General features: G+C 43.3%; 1 protein-coding gene across 1 annotated transcript in view; it reads right to left on the reverse strand.

The window, feature by feature from the left end:
* Positions 1 to 15353: 15353 nt before the first annotated feature.
* Positions 15354 to 16247, reverse strand: part of plppr2a (phospholipid phosphatase related 2a) — a 38654-nt gene continuing 37760 nt past the window's right edge. The window contains exon 7 of the mRNA XM_070848315.1: positions 15354 to 15681. Coding sequence (XP_070704416.1) covers positions 15573 to 15681 — 109 coding nt within the window. The 3' untranslated portion in view covers positions 15354 to 15572. The remainder of the gene's footprint in view (positions 15682 to 16247) is intronic.

The raw sequence follows: 16247 nt of genomic DNA on the forward strand, positions 1-16247 counted from the left end.
CATTCAGGAAGAAAAGACCTTTAGATAACAGTGTGATTATTTAGTAAATATGGAGTATGAATGAACACATACATTAGTACAGGGGGAAAAACACAGGAGGTTTGGGACTAAGGAGATGAAATTGTGTCTAAGAGAGACCTGAAACAAATTACGCTATTTTGTTTAATTACTGTAACTGCAAATTGTATTGAGGAGCAGGACCAATTGTGAAAAGAAGATGACAAGGATAATACACTGTTGCCCATAAAGTTGGAATAATTGTTCAATACCCCCAAGTTTGCAAAGGTTAATTGTGGTTTAAGTTTCACTGTGATATGTTTGGAAGAGTTTGATCAATAAAGTTGAGAAGATATACATTTTATTTATCAAGAATAAATCACATTGTCACAATCATTTCATGAGAAGAGGTATAGATAGAAATAAGAATATGTTAAGTATTGCTTTATAATGCACAGTGTCTGTGTCTGTGTACGTATAAGTTTCTTATACAGTGGGGCAAAAAAGTATTTAGTCAGCCACCAATTGTGCAAGTTCTCCCACTTAAAAAGATGAGAGAGGCCTGTAATTTTCATCATAGGTACACTTCAACTATGAGAGACAGAATGGGGGTAAAGAATCCAGGAAATCACATTGTAGGATTTTTAATGAATTAATTGGTAAATTCCTCGGTAAAATAAGTATTTGGTCACCTACAAACAAGCAAGATTTCTGGCTCTCACAGACCTGTAACGTCTTCTTTAAGAGGCTCCTCTGTCCTCCACTCGTTACCTGTATTAATGGCACCTGTTTGAACTCGTTATCAGTATAAAAGACACCTGTCCACAACCTCAAACAGTCACACTCCAAACTCCACTATGGCCAAGACCAAAGAGCTGTCAAAGGACACCAGAAACAAAATTGTAGACCTGCACCAGGCTGGGAAGACTGAATCTGCAATAGGTAAGCAGCTTGGTGTGAAAAAATCAACTGTGGGAGCAATTATTAGAAAATGGAAGACATACAAGACCACTGATAATCTCCCTCGATCTGGGGCTCCACGCAAGATCTCACCCTGTGGGGTCAAAATGATCACAAGAACGGTGAGCAAAAATCCCAGAACCACACGGGGGGACCGAGTGAATGACCTGCAGAGAGCTGGGACCAAAGTAACAAAGGCTACCATCAGTAACACACTACGCCGCCAGGGACTCAAATCCTGCAGTGCCAGACGTGTCCCCCTGCTTAAGCCAGTACACGTCCAGGCCCGTCTGAAGTTTGCTAGAGAGCATTTGGATGATCCAGAAGAGGATTGGGAGAATGTCATATGGTCAGATGAAACCAAAATAGAACTTTTTGGTAAAAACTCAACTTGTCGTGTTTGGAGGAGAAAGAATGCTGAGTTGCATCCAAAGAACACCATACCTACTGTGAAGCATGGGGGTGGAAACATCATGCTTTGGGGCTGTTTTTCTGCAAAGGGACCAGGACGACTGATCCGTGTAAAGGAAAGAATGAATGGGGCCATGTATCGTGAGATTTTGAGTGAAAACCTCCTTCCATCAGCAAGGGCATTGAAGATGAAACGTGGCTGGGTCTTTCAGCACGACAATGATCCCAAATGCACCACCCGGGCAACGAAGGAGTGGCTTCGTAAGAAGCATTTCAAGGTCCTGGAGTGGCCTAGCCAGTCTCCAGATCTCAACCCCATAGAAAATCTTTGGAGGGAGTTGAAAGTCCGTGTTGCCCAGCGACCGTCCCAAAACATCACTGCTCTAGAGGAGATCTGCATGGAGGAATGGGCCAAAATACCAGCAACAGTGTGTGAAAACCTTGTGAAGACTTACAGAAAACGTTTGACCTCTGTCATTGCCAACAAAGGGTATATGACAAAGTATTGAAATGAACTTTTGTTATTGACCAAATACTTATTTTCCACCATAATTTGCAAATAAATTCTTTAAAAATCAGTCAATGTGAATGTGTCAAGTCATTTTCTGGGTTTTTTTTTTCTCATTCTGTCTCTCATAGTTGAAGTGTACCTATGATGAAAATTACAGGCCTCTCTCATCTTTTTAAGTGGGAGAACTTGTACAATTGGTGGCTGACTAAATACTTTTTTGCCCCACTGTACGTATCTGCTCATTAGATTTCTTTTCTGATCATTAGTGGCCCTGCTGTGAGGCTGGTGGGGGAGACTGAGGAATGGATGAGAACAGATAAGTGACTTTATGCAGTTATGGTTACAGCAAGACGTAAAACAGCCCATCAACATGCTTCTGTGGTATCTCACTCTGTTGTGGCACTATACAATACTTTTAGTTTCACTGACAAACTCTCAAATAAACTCTGTCTTTTATGAAACAACATGCAGGAAATAGTTTGGCAAGCTATTCCCTGTTGAGGTGTGTGCTATATTAGTAACTCACCATTATTATTATTATTTTATAAGCTAAAAGCGCCACATGTAGTTTCATGACATGGCTATTGTTGGTCCCCTTTAATTATTCACTCTTTACTGGATAATTAGAAAAATGCTTAAGGTGTCATTCATTTCTAAGCCCCCTAAACACAAACATCCCCTCTTATTCCCTGGTTTTCCTCCCTTACACCCATTAGTGGAGACCCAGCTAGTATTTCATGGGTACCCTGTATGCACAACACATCTACACTGTAATTTGCAGGCTGAAATTTGAAATATTAACAATTTTTTATAGGAGTCTTGAATGTCAAACTATATTGCTGTACGACTGGAGCCTCATCCTTCAGATACATGACAGGCCAAGCTTCCACACAATCAGAGCGCCAGGGGCAACTTATACTGACAGACAAATGTAGCAATATTTACAACATTTTACAGATGTTTCTATTCCATAAAAGAAATCACAGCTCGCCATCCCTGCCTTCCCTCCTTCCTGTCTTTCTGTGTCAGTCCGTCTGTCTGTCTAAAGGCTGAAATGCACTGCCGAGCCCGCAACCATAAAAATTGAGCGATTTTCCTGTTTGAGGCTGTCTTAAGCAGACTGGGAGGTGTTTTCAGCTTTATGGATATTGACTCCTCCTCTGCTCTTTGATCCTGGCTGTCCAGCTTCAGACTGGAGCCTCCCAGCTGGCTGTAAAGCTGGTGACAGCTTCAGACATTAAACTGCATGTACATGTATTGTCCAGGTCTGGTCAGACAATAACCAGGTCAGTCAGTCAGTCAGTCAGTCAGTCAGGCTTGGAATGAAAAGGTTTCATTGTACGATAGAAGAGAGGGGCTGTAGTGACACTCAATGCTTCGCACACAATTAGGACTCTGATAGAGTTGTTTTTCATTTAGCCCCATAAGGAGGGTGAAATAGTGCAAATATGACAGCTGCAGTGCGGTTTAACAGTCTCAGAGTGCAGCGCTTTGTCTTGACTGTACTTACACCCATGAGCCTGGCCTCCTCTCAACAGCTCACTCAGGGGGAATGTCCTCATTGTCTGTTAGCGCCGTGTGTGTCCATGTGTTTACGTGTGTGTGAAAGAGGTCCTCGGCCTGTCATCAGTCAGATTTACTACAGCAACAGCAGCAGCAGCAGCAGCAGCGTTGGCAGGCAGGCAGGCAGGGGTTATGCAGGTTCGGATGGGATGCGGGGAAGCTAAGCTCGGCTCAGTCCCTCAGGTCCTGCTGTATGTGTGTGGATGTGTGTGTGTGTGCTTTTCAGGTCAGCACCTCGCCCACAGCCCACTGATGATGTCCACGCCTGATGATGTCATGGTATCGATCAGCAGGGCGTCTGTTGTGGGATTTGGTGTCAGTGTCTGGAGAGAGAGAAAGCGAGAGGAAGTGAGGATGGGGTTGATGGGGTTAGCTGGAGAGAGATGAGCGACACCAGAAGAGAAAGTAGAAAAGAGAAAGGCTCAGATAGATAGATAGATAGATAGATAGATAGATAGATTTTTGTTATTTATGCAACTTTATGCTTAGATGAAACAAACAGGATGTAACATGGCAGATTGATGATTTTTATACCAGGCTAGCTGTTTCCCACCGTTTCCAGGCTTTATGCTAAAACAAGCTGAGCTAAGCTATGCTAACCAGCTGGCTGTAGATAGAATTCTTAACGTACAGACATAAACATGGTATCAATCTTAAGAAAATGAGTTTAGGGAAGTATTTCTTTGACTACACAACAGTAGGATATATCAGTGGGTAACATGAGCTCCACCTACACCTGCTATACCAATATAATGCTAATCAGTATTAGCAATCCATTAATACAGCTTAATATCACTGACACACAGACTTACATGAGGTATTTTGCTGCATTACAAATGCTTTTACTTTTGATAATTATAGTACATTTTGCTGATAACACATCTGTCCTTGTACTCACTAAGAAATAGTTTGGCATTTTGAGAAAATACACTTTAAAATGTGATTGATAGCACTCTTGTGTATAAGCAACCTGTTAGCTTAGCTTAGCAAGACTAGCAGCAGGAGGAAACAGCTAGCCTGAGTTGTGGTTTAACGTGGTTTTATGTGCAAGGCTACAACTGATATGTTATATAATGAGCTTTAGAGGTGCTCCTAAGTGGTCTCTGTTACCTTCGGACACTGTCTTCTCATTTCCACTAAGCTAAGGCTAAGCTAAGCTACCCTGCTGCTAACTGTAGCTCCACGTTCTGTGGACAGACATGAGAGTGGTGTCATTATTCTGAAGCCAAGAAAGAGCCGGAGGACGGCGCCCTCAGTGACTGTGAAGTGAATCAAGCCCTGTTACCATCCAGTAGACACGGGGGACTTGTATGGGGGAGGATTACAAACCTTACTGCCAGCTCCGGCCATCATTTGAACCTACTTCAGCATCTCATGCAGTTTTGATCGATATGTTGCTAAGCATTAGGATCACATTAACAGTGTGAATACATAGACTTCTGAGATATTCTTGTAAACATTCACTACAGTCACCTTGCATAAGGGCCTGTGCAGTGCTGTGATCCTGTCAATAATTGCTTTAATGAACATCCTCCTGCGTGATGGTGGGATTTTATGAAGTGGGCAGAATCATAAAATATACAGTGGGTTGTTTTTATGGATTTGTGTCCTCTGGGTTTCCCTCCGATGCCTCTGCATAGTGCAGCACCTCCATCACATTGACAGTCAGTCAGTGGTCTAAGCCGCGCTCAGTGTATTGTGTAGGCTTGTACAGCACAGTGAAGCTACAGCTGCTGCATTAGGGCTTGCATGCTCTGCTGTGTGCTATACAGAAGGGGAAGAAGAAGAAGAAGAAGTAGTAGGGGGAAAAAAAGACTTTTTCCTTCACCTCCTCCTCTATCTCTCACTATCCGTTTCCTGGAACCTGCCCATGCAATTGGATTTAGTGTCTGTCTGTGTGCCTGGCTTGTCTCAACCCTCTCTCTCTGTCTCTCCACTGCTTCATGGCACTCCACTTCCCTCTTTACTGCCCTCCTTGGCTTGTCTCTGCATTCTAATTGGACGATAATGCAGCCAGTGTGGTCCACAACTACAACACTACATGACACTGCAACAACAATAGTGCTCCTTCAACAGGCTCACTACTGACTGTGTATCAAGCAGCTGCAGCTGCGTGTGCGTCTGTGTGTGCAGGTTATACTGTGTCTGTTTACATATTTGTGCATGCTGAGCGTGATACGCGGGTCCGGTGTTACAGTTGCTGTTTGTGTTTATATAAGGAGGCGAAAGAGGGAGCACGGATGGGGGATGGAGAGATAGACAGTTCATTGTTTACCTTTATCGATTGAGCTCTCTTCTCCTCTCTTGCTCACATTCCTGTCTTTTCTACCGCATGCATTCAATTTTATTCCTACCCCCCTCCATCCATCCATCCATCCATCACCTCTCTACAAACCCTCCTTTACACCTGACCCTCTGCACACTTATCGCTGCACCCATTGCCCTGCACTGCTCCCTCTGCATCTGCTCCATGTTCAGCCAGGGAGTGGGGAGCTGGCCGAATAATGGCTGTAGAAACGGCCTAATAACATTACAGCTGCCATAAGGGTGGGGAGGGGTCAGGGAGGGTGAAAAAAAGGGAGAAGGACGGGTGGGGGTGGGGGGGGGGCGCTATGTTTGAAGGGTGAGGGTTGGTGGGGGTCTAAGGGGTGGGTACTGTGAGGGAGGGAGGGGGAGGGGCAGGTGCATCACTAATGGCTTTTTAAAAAGGTTACAGCATGTCGCTCCCTCTTCATAATGGGGCCCTGGCTGTGCTGGAAATGCAATTTCCGGGAAAGATAATGCAAGGAGTGAAGAGCTGTGTGTGTGTGCGTGCATGTGGTGGCGGTGGTGGGTGGGGGGGTGTTCGAAGTTGGGGGTGGGAAGGGAGGATGGGCGGGCGGCGTGTACCTTGCGCTTATGTTCAAGTGAAACAGAGAGAGAGAGAGAAAGAAAGAGAGAATGAAGACGGAGATGAGGGATAGAGAAAAGTGGTGGGGGAGAGGAAAGAGAAGGGAGGAGAGTGCAGACGTGAAAAACCAAGGGTGTTGGAGGAGGTGTGTGGTGGTGGTGGTGGTGGTGGGGGGGGGGGGGGGGGGGTTTACAGATTTTCTTGGATGCTCAGATAAAGAGGAGACAGAGTGAGAGGAGGAGAAAGGTGTGGAGGTGGAGGGAATGCAGCATATATGCTGGAGGAGATACAGGGGCTATCTGCCTGCGCGTGTGAGCGCATCAATAGTTAATGAAGACATTATCTGTAGACACTGCGCCCGTGTATCTAAACAAACATTATCCTTCAACCCTTCAACATCCTGCATGGTTGGTTAAAGCCAAGTATACTAATTAACCCCGCTCCACCGCTGGATATGAATCTCAACTTTGCCTGATTGAATCTTCCTGCTTTTCAATGGGTATCTGTAATTGCTAGTCATGTTAGAAGGACGATTTAAGTGTATACATTATGTTCTTGTCGGCGCTGCACACTTTGATGCTGTAGTAATACTTTCAATTTATTTCACACCCACTGCACATAACACAAAATCAATAACTCACGGTTATGTGTAATTTCATTGAGTCAGCCAGTAGTTCTGCCTGAACAATTATAATTTAACTAAATTAATATTGAGCTGACATCTGGTATCTGTACATGTGAGTGTATATATGTGTGTGTGTGTGTGTGTGTGTGTGTTTGGGAGAGAGAAAGAGGTGTGTATGTGTTATTTTTCATGTAAAAAGAAAATAAAATAAGAGGCAGAGCAGCGAGGGGCACCTGCTCTATTGCTTATATTCTATACAAATTCGATGCCAGCAAAAAAACACACACACGCACACGCACACGCACACGCACACACACACACACACACACGCACACACACACGCACACGCACACACACACACGCTCTTCTCCCTCCCATCCACATCTATGTCTGTCCCATCATGACTCATCCGGCTTGTCTCTCCTCCACTTAACCACGATGATGACATGTGCAACTTCCTCAATGGAGCGCCTCAGCTGACTGCGCCTCACCTCCCAACTGTCAGGGGAAACTGATGCCCCGAACCCACAGCACCCGCTTTTAGAAACAGGCCCCGCATCCCAGCAGGTAGAAAACAACACGGTGGAATTTGAGATTCAAGTGGGAATGCCCCATTGTCTGGTTGTTATAGATTTTCTGCTGTGCCTCCTCCTGCTTTCCTCCTCATCAGTCACCTGCTTGCTCAAACTCCTGTAAAAACTTGGAAATATGCACCAGGGCCTGAAATAAAGGAATAAACGCGAGATTCAAAATTAACTTTATTAAAACACGTTGGATTGTTTTTAAAAACTTCATGTGATCCAATAAGTATCACGATAGACTGAAATAGAAGTTAAATAGACTGGTGTTATTTGAGAAAAGACGACACATTATCTTAATTCTTGGTCATTTTAATGGGCCCTTGATTTGAGTTAGATGCCAACAAGAGCAGGCTTCTCATTTGTAGCCAGTCAATTTTACCGCTGAAATGTCAACTGTCGATAGCAGGATTGCTCAGTTATACCTAGTTGGCTAATTAAGCTAAAATTAGACACATGATCTGAAAATGCTGTCCCCAACCAATGTTTTAATTTCACCATCTGAAAAAGAAGGCTCTTGTGAGCAGCATGCATAGATACTAAAAGACTGAGGCTACAGCTACAGTATATGTGCCAGGTAAAACATCAGCAACCTCCACCAGTTAATGATCCATGAAAGACAGCAGGCCAGTGGATGTTATTAGACGCACAGATACATTAGCAGACACATACATGTTCCTAACAGGTGCATGTTAGAGTCACCAAACCGAAAATGAGACTAAACGTTGTTTTTTTGTTGTTTTTCAGATGCGTTACAGCTCTTTCAGCAACTGCAGCAACTTTCTTAAAACGGGCATGGGAGAATCACGAAGCTGTGACGCCGTCTAAACATGAATATGCTGACATATTAAAATCTCCCATGAAAAGGAGCAGGATGATTGTGGCGATGTTGAGGAGTGCAAACAGCTGCACGTCCTTAAGAAGACATTTTGATGTTCCACCAAATAACTTTACACTGAATTATTTTCCATTGTCCTTTATATTTATATCTAGTTTGTGTTTCCCCCCTAAACACATTCAAATGTAAGAATATTGGCTCTAACATGCTGCTTTATATACACTGTGGTGGTAATGCATTCAGACAAAGACAGCAATATCAGATCTTTTCATTTGCATAGAGGCAAAACTTGATTACTCTCCGAGAAATATCCCTTTACTTTTTATTCTCTCGTCCCTTCGCTCTGTGGCTTCTTCCCCTCACATGCAGTCTGTAAATCACTCAGCACTGCACTCCTTTTAAAGCATTTGGTCACACTGATCACGTTCACCCACCCCAAAACCAAATGAGCATGCTGGTTGAAAATGAAATTACCTAAAATTACCAGAAAACTCCTGTGATTGGAATGCGGAGAAGAACACTGTGGAATTAAAATTCCCAGCAAACTAACAGAGGGAGTTGTGCTGCCCACACTAATGAGGCCGGTACGGGCAAAAAAAGAAAAGAGGCAGAAAGACGCTGCAGGTGGGATTTCACCACGGAAACAGCGTCATCCTTTGAACCTCTCTGACTGGGATGTTGGGTGGTCGTTTAAATTCAGTCGAGCAGAGGTTTTTTAGGAACTGCAGGTGCATCTCTCTAAAGTCTGGAGAATTTAGCTGGCTGCAATTAGTGTCAGCTGTACTGTAAGGTTTCTTTGATCAGCTTTTCAGTGTAATTCATGTATAGTGTTCGCTGTGTTTTATGGGTGTGAATTCCTGAAATGAGTGAAAAAGGCACTCACTGTGGAAATCGAGCATGCAGAGTGAAGGGTGTAGAGGCGTTGATGTATAAGTAATTCTTTCCATTATCTGCGACTTTAAGAAAATGGATCTCATTATGTCTCATTAGCGCACACAGGTGCAGATCTTCCCATTAACTGCTGTGATTGTTCCTCTCATTTCATGACACAGCTCGAGAAACCTCCTCATGAGCCTGAAAGATGTCTGAATAGAGTCCTTCAAAACATATACAAGTGCATGTCTGTGATGTACATTGCCATCTTGTGGATTTAAGCTGCAAATGCATAACCTCTGGAGGGTGACGGGAGCCATATAGGCATTCTAAACAGGTGCATGTTAGAGTCACCAGACAGAAACATGAGAGTGAAGGTTGGTTTGATGTTTAAATTTCATGTGATTTAGTGTCACCTGGTTAGTCCTTGACCTGAATGTGCTACAGCTTAACTTTCTCAAAATCTGCATGGGAGAATCAGAAAGCCGTGATTTAGAGGAATCTAAACATGAATATGCTGAGGTATTAAAATGTCCTTTCATAGTCCCCATAAAGATCCAGATCCATTTGAGGTGCACGATGAGGAGGAGCACATTACGCCACATGGTGGCAGTACTGAGCCTGTCATAGTGAAGAGTCGTCTCAATAGGTTGAGCCACTCGAGGTGGGACAGGACTGTGAGTGATTGGACATTGGATATTTTTATGGGTATTCTCTAGTTTTCATTTAATTTTAGGGTCATATTGTGGGTCTTAAAAGAGAGCTCCGCCGACATTATAGATCAGAGATAGTTCGCCAGTCTTTGAGAGCACGATTCACCCTGTGAGAACAGCCTGTCTGAGAGAATAAGCTCAGTGAGTTTAAGACTCAGTGTTTTTGGAGCTTAGAGCTACATTTATTTGATGATTAATCTTACTTTACAGAAAAAAAGATTTACATAATAAGGCATATGACATTGTGTTATTAGAAACTGCAACACAATGTTAGAATTAAACCAGTGGCTTCTTTTTGTCCTGTGTCCTCCTGATTGGATCCCTGTCAAGTTTCTGATGCCAGAGAGTTCTTAGCAGCTCCAAAGAGTCATTTCCCTTCTAAACCTCTAAGATGGTTTTATCCAAATAACCGTTTTATTCTCAAGGAGGAAAGACATAACCAGTATTTGAAAACAATGAATGATTAGAGAGAAGGCCAAAACATTTAAAACAGATTTGTGTAAGGCAGCTTTGTTTTTTCTTTGCTGGTATGCCATTAATCCTCTCACGACACAGCACATTTATCTGGGAGCGACTGGACTAAACTACCAATAACCATTTATGAAGTATTCAAAACCAGCTCCACATCAACCAGCTGGAACAGTAAACACTCTAATAATCTTATGTGGTATAACACTGCACTATTCTATTACTTGAGTAGGAGGTATGCAGGTATGGAGTATTTTATTCATTTTATTTATTTATTAGTGCTTTTAATTAAGTAAAGAATCTGAGTTCTCCTGCCGCCCGTGGGAACTGATTTCAACAATGCTAAGGCAAAGAAAATCCTCCAAAAATAAATAAATAGTTTGATTTGAGGAGCCTTAACACAAGGTGCAATTACTAGCTGTGTTTGGAACCATAACTCGTGGTGTTCATCGCCAGATAGCTGGCTCAGTTGTCATGGAGATGGCACATGCTAAGAGGTGCTCAAGGGGGGTGAGATAGTTACCCTGTCTCTGTTCAAGAAAGCTCTTTGGTGTCTGGTGTGAAGGGGCCTTTTGGTCTTGATGAGAAAATCCACCTGGGGATGAAGATTGAGAAGTGAGTGTTCAGTGTTGCCTTTATAGTATGTAAAGTAGGGGAGAGACACATTTTTAAAAAGGTCAAAATCAGTGCAGCAGAGGCCGACGTATCCTGACTTTTAGTCCCTAGTGTGGATCAAACTCAAAAAACACTGGATCCAAAGTTCCCATAATGCATCTCATCATGCAGAATTCTCAATAAAGCTCAATGAAAAAATGGTACTAACATGGTACACATCAGAGTCACGCTTGATGAACCAACTTGTGCTCTGATTGGACAAACACCTCAGTGATCAGCAGTTGTAAAATCCCACACACAAACAGACCCCCCTCCACACACACACACACACACACACACACACACACACACACACACACACACACACACACACACACACACACTGTACACACGCAAACAGAATTCACACCAAATCACGGTGTGAACGCTGCAGCAAAACAAACAGCGCGCGCCGACACAGACAGCTTTTTCTTATTGCAATATCCATTTATTTTTTCTCATCACACAAATCTTTACAAAACAGAGGGCCTGCTGCAACAGGATCAAAGGAAACGCGTTTCTCCCTCAGAGTTGCAGATCCGAAGGAGACTGGTGCTTTTTATTCACGTCAGTCAGCAGAGGCGTGCTTGTTCTTTGATTTAAACTGAAGACTAAAGTAACTACAGACTTTACAGGAAGAGTAAAGCTGTGGTGCTGACGGCTGAACCAGGGAAAACATCTGACCTGAAGAGAATCTGGTTCTTTCTGAGGGGTGTTTTTCATTTGGTGTTTGGATCCCACTCATGTATTTCTTGTGCTAAAGCAGAGCTCACACAGTGAACACTGAATCAGACATTGAGTGACTGCATCACAGAAGAGCTACCGAGGTTTTACACAAGCAAGAGGCTTGCGCTTGCACTTAGAATCATACAGTAGGTTGTCACTAGTTTGAAAGTACTTCATGTATTTTGTGATGTTCCATTTTTTTCCCATTAAAATTATTTTAAGGCATTTCTGCTTCATCAGGACATGAAAGGTTGGAGAGCAATGAGGAAAAATATGAAAGGGACGTCATGCAGCAAAGGTCATGTCTGACTCAGGTTCACAACTTTGCAGGTACGTGGGGTTCATGTGCCCCGGCTCTCTGAGCTACCAGGGTGTCACAATTATTGTGATTGTTTTTTTTTGTTTTTTTTCTTGAAACAGTGAACTCAAAGAACAAGATGCTTGGTAAATCTTTACTTCATCATTCTCACATGAGATAATTGAACCTAACATCCACTGGATAACATGTATGGGTGACTCAGCTCGTACTCTTGATGGTTGTACTGCACATATAATCACATGGTCGTGGCTTGATCGAAGTAATATATAATAAGAAAAATAAAAAAAATACGCTTCTTGGCTATCTGTTAGCTAGTCCCAAAAGATGATACTTTTGTCTTCTAGCTAATAGCGGACCAGAATACAGTTTGATCTCTTTTTCTGTTGTTAAATCTCCAGACATGTTCTTGGTCTTACATTACATGAGTGAAAATCAACAAGCTAAAGTAAGGCGAAGCTCACAAAAATACAACGTGGATATTTAGAGAGCATTTAGTGATTTTTTTTTGGTCACATGACAAAGTCGTCAGAGTTATCCATTTAGACTACTAAAAACAATCATCAATTTAGACTTAAGGGACTCCCTACAGGATTTCCAACCAAACCTCAACGGTTTTAGATTTGAATTCTGAATGCTGCGGCAATCACTATTTTTATTTTAGGATCAAATGCCCATGTGTAATGTGACAGATATTTCTCGTTGTGATGAGCTCTGTCAGCTAATGGTTAAAGTGTGACTTCAACATTTGGTTCAGTCTCAATCTATCATCAACACCTTGTTCCCAGCAGGCAGCAGGCAGCTGTGGAAAAGCTGTGATACACAGTAGCTAGCCGCCAAGCGCCAAACAGCTGACGGACAAAGTCATGTGTTGGTGGACACAGTAGAGCATTTAGCAGCGGAAGAGCCAGAAATGCTTCTCAGGAGTTCAGGGAAACAGAAAACACTGTTAACGTGAGAGTGAATATTGGACTTCCATTCATCAGGTGGCAGGAAGCACAGCTGATTTAAGTGTTCTAACAAGTTAGCCACGACATTATGGTGTATGTCTTTGTTATGTTCAAAACTAGTCCACGTGCCCTGGAGTTACTAGAAAAGTCAAATAATTCTGCTTTAACATGTGTTTGTGTTAGCTTGTCCTTCGTTCTTGACTTGTGTGAGCCAACATAAGACCATGAACACGTCTGAAGATCTGACAACAAAACTGGGAAAAACTGATGAAGGTCCACTATTTATGCTAGTGTGAGAATTCAAAACAGAAAGGACTTAAAGTTCATAACCTCTTGAACACACAGTGCCTAATGAACTATGAGTAAACATCTCTCCCAGTCTAACCTTAGTCTGGTGATTTGATTCAAAGAGTGAGCCGTCTGGGTGTTTTCCATCCGATCCAGTGTTGGATCAGAGTGGTTCAGCCCCTTCATACACACTGTTCTCCATCAACATATTAAATACAAGATTTTCCCCAATCTCTACACTGAGTGTCGGTGGCGCTTGTGTAAAAATCACACTCTCAATACAAAAAAGAGCTATTTACAATATGATACAAACGGGTTTCAGTGTTAGAAAGTGGATCAAGGGGAGGGGATGTACAGTAACGAGGTTAGGGGGACTTAAGTGTGATTGTGCATATGTGTGCATTTGCTTGAATATACATGTGCTCTGTGAGACAGGTCTTTATTCTTGTGTGTGTGTGTGTGTATGTGTGTGTGTGTGCTCGAGCATGTCTTTGAATATTTATGAAAACAAATTTTGGTTTTAAACCATCTTTATGAGGACATTTCTGCATTGTGAGGACATTTTGGCCAGTCCACACAACTTCCAAGGACCATTTGACAGTGAAGTTTTATGGTTAAGGTTATAACTGGGTTAAGGTTAGGGTAAGGGGTTAGGGAATGAGTGTCCTCACAAAGAGAGTGTGTGTGAGAGTGTGTGTGTGTGTGTGTGTGTGTGTGTGTGGTGTCCAGCAGAGGGAAACATTTCACAGCACAGTGATGGTATTATAGTCAAGATACCACAGAGACGAGAACTAAACAAAGGTTGTAAAAAGATGTGTGGGGAGAGGAAGAGGAAGGAGGAAAAAAAAAACTTGGATGGGAAGGAGGGGTGTGCAAATCAAAATCAGCAAAACTGTCACGCCGCATGGAGCGCTTATGGCAACCACACCATATATACATGTCGATAAATAAATCTATGAATAAAATCTCAGAAATTAATCACAATAATTACATGACACAAGCAGTCTGGATTTGGCGACGAGGAAATTCCAGTTCAGGGTGAGCGACGCCGCCGGGAGTGAAACAAAACCAAAACAAAAAAAAGTCTGTTGGCATCGCAGAAAAGTGTTTTGTATGAAGGCTCCTTTTTCTCAAACAAATACAAAAAACAAATATTTGCTCCTGAATACGATACACTTTATTTGGCTCGCTGTTTGTGCCACCTGCAGTCTTTGTCTTATGAAATGTGTTTGTGTTTCACATCGTTTTTTTGGCGAAGCTGCAACCATCTGAGAGAGAAAACATGAAGAAGAAAGCCAAGTGGAGATGTCGGTACTTTCATCCTGTTTGCTCTTGTCTGGTGCTTCTGCTGAGAGATATGAAATGGATTCTTTGATCTGAGTAAACCTCATGCGGAGCTGACTCGGGCACTGATACTCAGACTACAGTGTGTGTGTGTGTGTGTGTGTGTGTGTGAGGATGTGAAGTGTATGAGGTTGTGTGTGAATAGGATGAGATAAGGAGAGAGGGTGAGAAAAGGAGACCAAGGGAGAAAAAGAGTGAGTGTGTGTGTGTGTGTGTGTGTGTGTGTGTGTGTGTGTGTGTGTGTGTGTGTGTGTGTGTGTGTGTGTGCGCGTATGGCTTGCTAAAAGGGTGCTTTTACGGGTAAATCTCAGCAACACACATATCCTTCAGTGGGTTTCTTTGGTCCGACATGTCAAACTCCTGACAGCAGGCATCAGAGCTGTGTCCTGGGAGTCATACGGTTCATTCTCACATTTTCCGTCAAACGGGTCGAAACTTGTTCATACTGTCGTAAGAAAATAAAATAAAAAATAAAAAATAGGAGAGGACATTCTCAGTGGTAACAGTTTGATGTGTTGCTCCCTCCTTTCCACACCACTGAAGATGACGGTGAGCTTCTCGTGATTGAGTTTATTTTAAAAAATGACAACAAAAGTCATTAATCAGAATATTCAAAATGAGAAAAAAGGAGATGTACCTGACTCTGTACTGAATGTTCAGCTCTTTACTTTACTGGGTGTCCAGCAAAGAGAAAGTCTTTGAAGAATTTGCCTATCGGTTCCCCAGGGGTTGAGAGGGCAACAGGATGGAGTGTAAGTGTGTGTGTGTTAGGGGAGGTCTAGACCTGCGTGGAGTAAGAACGGTGCAGCGTTGCATAGCCCCCAGCCGGATGGGCGGCGCAGTGCGGCGAGTGCTGCTCTGACTGGTCTAGACTTCGCTGGAAATGGAGCGAGACGGTATGAGGACATCGGGGGTGGCGGGGAACCGATAGGGCTGATGGTCATGTGATCTCGGTGAACGGAGATCCCCGCGGAGTCTGCAGGGGAAAGAGAGGAGTGAGAAAGAGAGAGGACGGGGCGGAGAGGAGGCGAAGGAGAGAGAAAAGTGAAGAAAAGAATAATCAAGAGCAATGCACGGGATGAGGGGCGGGGGAGAGAGGAGAAAACAGGTGCACAGAGCAAAAACAGAAATAAGGCGACAGATGACGGGGGTGGTGCGAAGTGACGATGATGGGCGAAGGAGATTTAAAGTTGGTTAGAATGGTTGGACGTAGGTGTTGTAAGGTGGGGAGGCGGAGGAGAGTGCAGGGTGCTGGAGGAGAGTGAGGGACAAGGGGGCAGATTGAGAGGAGAGAGGCAAGGTGGGAGACAGAGGAAAAGAGGCAATCAGGTGAGGGTTAGTGACGGTGACAGACCACAGAGGACGCAAGACATTTTCCCAAATATTTGGACGTGGACTGCACTGCCACTCCATCGCTGAGAGAATATCTTCAGAAAATGCAGCACGGTTGAGGAGAAGACAACTTCAGGGTAGCTCTGCAATCGCTCCCACTTTTTACTATTATTTTCTTATAGCCTCAGCTGAGTTTGTAGTTTTCCTCCA

Source organism: Pempheris klunzingeri, chromosome 17 (genome assembly GCF_042242105.1).
Source record: "Pempheris klunzingeri isolate RE-2024b chromosome 17, fPemKlu1.hap1, whole genome shotgun sequence".
Classification (NCBI taxonomy): Eukaryota; Metazoa; Chordata; class Actinopteri; order Acropomatiformes; family Pempheridae; genus Pempheris; species Pempheris klunzingeri.